Source organism: Rhinichthys klamathensis, unplaced genomic scaffold (assembly GCF_029890125.1).
Source record: "Rhinichthys klamathensis goyatoka isolate OS25496 unplaced genomic scaffold, OSU_Roscu_1.1 h1tg000687l_1, whole genome shotgun sequence".
In the NCBI taxonomy this organism is placed as follows: domain Eukaryota; kingdom Metazoa; phylum Chordata; class Actinopteri; order Cypriniformes; family Leuciscidae; genus Rhinichthys; species Rhinichthys klamathensis.
Window position 1 is genome coordinate 1,498,047 of NW_026607115.1, and position 6,735 is coordinate 1,504,781.

Here is a 6,735-nt window from a genome sequence, read left to right on the forward strand (position 1 = left end):
TCTTTTCTTTTTCAATTGAAAGGATGAGAAGCAGTCAGCCACTACATTGTTGGTTGGGCCGAGACACGGTATCAGTCATGTAATTGACCTGAAGAACAACCTAACAACTGTCTTAGCAGAGTTCAGCCGCGTGGCCAAAGTCCAGCTCTTTAGAGAGCATCATGGGGTAGCCCGTGTTGAAGTTGTTATTCTGGAAGCAAAGGTGTGAAAAAAATGCAGAAATGAAAAAAGCTGAATGAATTTACATTATAGTTTTAACCCTATGGTAATTTTGTGTGTGTGTGTGTGTGTGTGTGTGTGAGAGAGAGAGAGAGAGAGAAACAGTATTGCAATATGTAACATTCTAAAATGTAATACTATACTAATATATTTTTCCATACTAATTATTGTAGCCCTTGGTCTTGTTAATGGAGTGGCCAGATGCATCAAACTTTGCCTGTTTGATCTCTGGCTATTACAAGCTATTTGTGGACCCTAAAAGGACAATCTACTGCAGGATACCTGGTCAGCCTTATATGATCAAGGCAGGTATGTTAGAAATGTTATTGTTGCAATTTTATTAAAAAATATATATAAAAAAGTCATTGCATTTCATTTTCTGAAAGTGCATTTGCTTTGCTTTCATCTTTCAAAGACAAGCGGAACTAAAATATGTTGTGTTACATATGCAGCTTTGGACATTTCAAAGCAAAATAGATCTAATAATGGTGAGAACATGTCCATGGAGGCATCTTAATTATATGCTGGTCATTAACTTTTTTCTAATAGTGAGAAAAATCAATCAATAAATCATGACATGAATTAATCAGATTGCTTCCAAAAGGAATTTCTGATTATTGTAAGGATTTATCATGGCAACCATTCATAATTCCAGCTTGACCTCTCCATCATCTTGAGCTCTCCATCTTCATCTTGAGTCAGTTCATGTGAGTGTGACGGAAATTCTGATCTAGATAAATTCATATATCTGAAAGTTCAGTATTTATTGTATTGTATTACAAAACCATGTACTGGATGTTGGCATCTCCTGTGGTCTGCCAAAGAGAAAGATCACAGCATACCATCACATCCCACAAGGCTTTTTTTCCATCTCTGAGAACTCAACAGATTCACGTTTGTCATCTGGACTCATTCACATCCATCATGTTTTCTACTCGTTCAACCACTCAGACAGTTCTGTCCTTTAGATTCCAGAAGCTCCCATGCCCAATTCCGCTCCGGAGCCACTGTGTTAAGTGGGAGTCGTCGCGAAGAGAGAGAGGGGGCGTCCAGAGAGGCAACACAGAAGACGTCAGCATCACCCATATCTCAGCACCTTGGCCTGTGTCACATCCATTTAAAAGAGCAACAACAGATGCAAGAGCTTCAGATACAAGCAGAGCAGGAGCTTGACATTAATGAGAACCTTATCTCACAGGTACAGAGTCGCTCGCGCACAAAGTCTGACCCCACTCTAAAGAGCACTGAATCCGTGCCTGAAGAAGATGGTCCCACTGATGACAGTTCAAGCTTCAGGAACAGAGCGAAAACAATGGAGCCTAAACAGAGGGTTTTCTGTGACTCCTGCAAGGCAAAACTCCAAGCTGAAGGTTTGATTTCGGACACTGGGGAGGCTGGAAGACTCATTTTGCAGCAGTGCAAAAATGCATGTGCTACTCGTGAAGGAGGTGCTGTTGATCTCATTGCCTTACCACTACCTGGGAATGAGGAAGATGAAGAGCTAGATGATGGAGGAGGAAAGTTGCAGCCTCCCCCTCCTGGCATAGCAGCTCCACCCCCAGGGTTTCGTGATAACAGCTCTGATGAAGATGACCCGAAAAAGGGTCGGAAAGGAATCAAAGCCTCTGCTGCTGTGGCAAAGGGTCAAGAGGAAGTTCCTATAACACTGATTGATAATGTGACCACTAGGACAGTTCAAGACCATGCTCAGGAGTTAGATGATGCATTAGTATCCACCCTCCAGGCACTGGAAGCACTAGCTGCATCGGAGGATTACCCACACCATCACCAGCAGACACCACAGACAGCAGGTGGACATATGTACTATTTAAGTGCTGGTTCTTTACCATGTCTATGAGTAAATTAAACTTTTGAAAGTCAAGCAAATTGGAAAATCATAAGTATTCATTTAAAATTAGTGGTTTGTGCTCTTATTTTGATACATTATCTTCAAATGATAGTAGCCTGAAATTATCTTCAAATTATAGTAGCCTAACATATGAAGCTAGACTGTCCCAAAACAAGCATCAATGCAGTGTTAACTACTCCTCAACAACAAAACAACAGAGGAGTTGTACATTAACAACATTTTTAGATTAGTTTAATATTTACTTTTGTTAGAACAACAGTATTTTGTCTCTGTAATTTTGCTTACCTGAAGTGACAAGAGCTTACGTGATTTCTTATGAGCATGGTTGTGTTTTGTTTCTGTTCCCTTACAGGGTTGATTGTGCTTGCTGCCATAACCCCTGAATCATCCCTAGACTCTGGACATGAGACAAATTCATCAGAGCTAACTGATGTGTCTGAGATGGTGTCTGCCATGAAGCAGCATCAGAACCAGGCATATCTATTTGCCCACCACATCAACAAAGAGCGACTTTTCAGTCGACGAGACTTCCCCTTGTCAATCCCTGGCTGTACAACACAAGCAATTGGGGGAGGGGCTTTTTCAATGAGTCAGATCCGTGGCGGGTGTCCACCAAAGCCTGTGATCTTAAGTAAGACTGTGCCCTTGAAAGTTTGTCCCGGTCAAGAAATTAGTCCCTCTGACAACTCTGTGGAGCAGGGGAAGAGCCATGAAGCAAAAAGTGAGAAGGATATAGAAAAATCAGAAAAAGGCCCTGTAAAAGAGTGTTTGGGAGAGTCTGAACAACAGGCAACTGAAGAACTTAAATCATCAGAACTGTGTGCTCCTCAAGTCAACACAGATCAATTGCCTCTTGCTAGTAAAGAAAAAACAAGCTCTATTACCTCAGAAGGTGTCCAGGAAAAAGATTCTGGTACAGTTACCCTAGAAACTACCAGTATAGCCTTACCGGTTCTCTTGCCTGTGGATAGAACTGCATCTGCAAAAATTTGTTCAACAAATATGTGCCAAGATGCCGAGAATGCCTCAAGTGAGACCACTAAGCCTTCAAGTTCAAAGGGCCTTCTGCCAGCTTCTGACTTGTTCTGCACATGTCCAGTACGACCAGAGCCTGGCCCACAGGTGCGTCTAAAAGATCCACAGGCCCCAAAAGTGGTAGTGTTTCACTCGTCTCCCACAGACGATGAGCGTCTCCGTGCCAAAGGACTTCAGTTAGCTATCAACAAAGAGAACACAGAGAAGACATCTGATGCAAGCTTGGTGAAGCCCAGCACCCTGCCTCCTACTAAGTACTCACCAGTTATGCCTGTTAAAGCAGAACAGAAAGAGATGTCAGAGGCAAAGGCAGAGAACTCCCAGAGTAAAGCCCCTGTGGAACCACAGAAAACTCCTAAAAGTGTGCCTGTTCTGGTAGACCCAACACTCTTAGGTTGTGTGGAAAAGGGTGCAACTATCCCAGGAGCCGACTACAAGAAACAGGCAAATAACAAAGCCAAATCCCAGCGTAGTACTCCATTCCTGAGTTTTAGGAACTTAATTTCAGCCACTTTCCCAGCACGTTTGCGCAGAGAGACAGATGAGCGTCGTGCACAGCTTCAAAAAGTCAGGCAGTACGAGCTAGAGTTCCTGGAGGAGCTTCTAAAACCTAAAACATCACAAGGAGAGTTCATTCCACAGGGATCCTCTCCTGTTCCATCATTTACCCCTTGTGCCTGCCAACTGCGCACAAGTCCTGTACAGAAAGTTCCTGGGATCTCAAGAGAACAGCGACGCAGCTGCGACTGTAAGAGAATGTGCCGCGGAATGCGTCTCCCAGATACAGCGGTTGGTTCTGCAACTGATCAGAGAGGAAGAGAGAGGGCAATCTCTAAAACACCCCCAGCAATTCCGAAGTCTCCACATGCTCAAGGAGAATTACGCAAACCTCAAACTTTGGAAATCAAAACCACTCGAATCCGCTCCACAAGCCTTGAGTCTAGGGAACCCAGAGATACACCTACATCATGCTTGCCTACTTGTACCACCCATTCAGAATGCATGAGTGCGCCACAATATAAAAAGCTACAAAGGAGATATAGTATAGGGGAGATTGATAATAATGGCAGCACTCCCCTATATGCTGAGGTTAAAACTACAAAAGCAAAGAGCCTTGAGAAAGAAATGGAAAGAGTGAGGGCCACTGGACTTAGACTTCCAACTCCAGTGGAGCCTGTACATACTAAAGATGGGGATGCAAAGAAAAAAGGGATATTTTTTATTCAGGGAGATGAGCTAATTCAGGAAAGCCGTGAGGGTACTGCTGAGGTTCTAGGGTTGCCAAGTGAGGATACTGAGGACAGAGAAAAATGTTGCTCTTTCTGCTTCTGTTATCGCAAATGTGAAGCTGCTGATGAGAGCAGTGAAAAAGACGAACTGTCTTATTCCATCCCCTTGCAGGTCTTGCCTGGAATGCATGTAGATTCAAGGGCAATGCCAGTAGTCAGCAAAACTCTTCAGGTACTTCATGCAGAGGATTGCAGTGGGGAAGAGGAGGAGGAGGAGGAGGAGGAAGAAGAAGAAGAGGAGCCACAAACACAGAGGATTGATCTGCGGGCCTGCGGGAACCTGGAAACTAGCTTGGCAAGAGTACAATCCTTGCAGGGCAAAATATTCTCGCTACCTGATGGATTCCTAAACGCACAACTTGATGCCAATGAGCTGCTCTCAATTTTAAGGCAGTGTGCCATTAGTCCCCAAATAGAGGGGGAACCTCGTATCCCCCCTGCAAGACTGGCAGAGTACAAGCAAGAACTTGCAGTCCGTTTTAAAGAGTTCAGGGCATCATGTAGACGAGTGGCAAGTGTTGAGAAAAGTCCCTCACGAATGCTAAGTGCCGTCACAGCTAGCTTCCAGGTGCTGTGTAACCTTACTCATACATTCATTCGGCTGGTCAGGAGTGTACGATCTGAAACTCAAAAACTACAGCTTTTACGTAAGGTAGAGGAGGTAGCTGTCAACTACACCCTTCTTCTTCGGGCTGCTGAAGAGGCAATGGGACATTCTAGTAGCCTCCCTAATAAGAGTGCAAGTCCTCAGCTCCACACATCCACTAACATGGGTTCTCTTAATCGCTCCATCAAAAACTTGCCCAGCAAGTAATGACTCATTTACACGGGATTTTGGGGCAGGCCGGAAAGACAGCTGCTCAACACTCTGGCAGGAATCTCTTCGGGTCATTCATTGGTTTACATTTTTACTCGCCTTTCTTTTCACTGCCTGCTAAATTCCATAACCGCATAACTATCTACTGTTATATGTTTATGAAGATTGTGCCAACTTGTACTCACAAAGTATCTTTGACATTATATGTGCACAGAATTAAAAAAAAAAAAATACAACTGATCCTGTGCATTATGGGTGATCAACAGGGCTGTTCACTCTCTTGTCCTTAGAGAAAGGGTACTGTGAAATGGACTTAGTTTTTGTATGTTTAGTTGTTCCTATATCTAAATCACAAAATGACCTTGGGAAGGGCTGGTAGGGATAGGGCCTTAGTTATTTTGTGTCCTAAGAATGGTTTCTATAATATATTATGGGAAAAATTATATTATCACTATTGCAATTGCAATTACTGTAGACATTATAGCTACATAATCTAAAAAAATAAAATCACAGAAAAAGTAATGGTAACAGATTTTGTAAATTAGATAGAGAGAGAAATGGTAATTTGTTAATGTGCTTGCTTTTCAATTTTGTTTGTTGTGACATGAAATACTCCCTTTTCACAATATCATATTCACAATGTCTGGATTTGTATCTCTGCAAGGGTCTGAATTGACACTTTTTTAAATGAATATTTATGAACACAAGAGCCCACTAACAAGATAGAGGAAGGAAACACCTGCCCAGGGTAGACAATGTAGCAAATTCAAATTCACCAGAATATTAATTGAAAGGATACAGTGGTTGATCTAAGACCAAAATGAAAAAGGGCGCTCCTGTTTTCTAATGCACAAAAAATAAATAAATAAATAAATTTTCACTCTCACACCCACATAGTCATCCAGCTCCATACCTCATACATGTAGAGGCAAAACGTATTTTTTTGTATTGGAGGAGTGGGCTGGGTTCTTAATAGCCTCATAATTTTGTGCAATCACTAAGCAAATGCTTGCGTATATAATATTTTTTTTTTCCACATATAGCATATACAAGTACACAGATAACCAATGTTTCACAATATTTTTTTGATTATTGCTTTAATGTTTTTCTTCTCTCCCATAATTTGAAATGTCTTATTGTAGGAAACTTTATTTTTTAATTTTCATGTGATGTCATTCATTGTGCACTCCTGAGAACATAATCCCTCCACCCTCACCCTCACACACCCACACAGAATAGTTTTATATGTATTTTAATAAAACCAACTGCTGTCTTATGTCTGAAAACTTTTCTGTCTCCTCTTCCAATCTAGGACGTGGTCTTATAATCCATATAAGGCTCTACTTTGAAGTTTAAACAATTAACATCTCATTGTTTTGGTGTCTTGCATGTTATCCCTTCTTTAAAATAGAATTTAAACGAAGTGGGCTCTGTCAAACCAGCACCTGAAAGACTGTTTAATGCTAGTTTTAGATTAACTTGTATCATTAAAAGGTCACCAATAG

General features: G+C 41.8%; 1 protein-coding gene across 4 annotated transcripts in view; it reads left to right on the plus strand.

Annotated features, from left to right (window-relative positions):
- frmpd3 (FERM and PDZ domain containing 3) overlaps positions 1 to 6,506 on the plus strand; it is a 202,317-nt gene extending 195,811 nt beyond the window's left edge. For 3 of the 4 annotated variants that reach the window (XM_056241966.1, XM_056241969.1, XM_056241968.1), the window contains 4 exons: positions 23 to 202; positions 393 to 528; positions 1,188 to 2,030; positions 2,442 to 6,506. In XM_056241966.1, coding sequence (XP_056097941.1) covers positions 23 to 202; positions 393 to 528; positions 1,188 to 2,030; positions 2,442 to 5,227 — 3,945 coding nt within the window. In that variant the 3' untranslated portion in view covers positions 5,228 to 6,506. The remainder of the gene's footprint in view (positions 1 to 22; positions 203 to 392; positions 529 to 1,187; positions 2,031 to 2,441) is intronic. The other variant, XM_056241970.1, reaches the window with a different exon arrangement.
- The last annotated feature ends 229 nt before the right edge of the window (positions 6,507 to 6,735 follow it).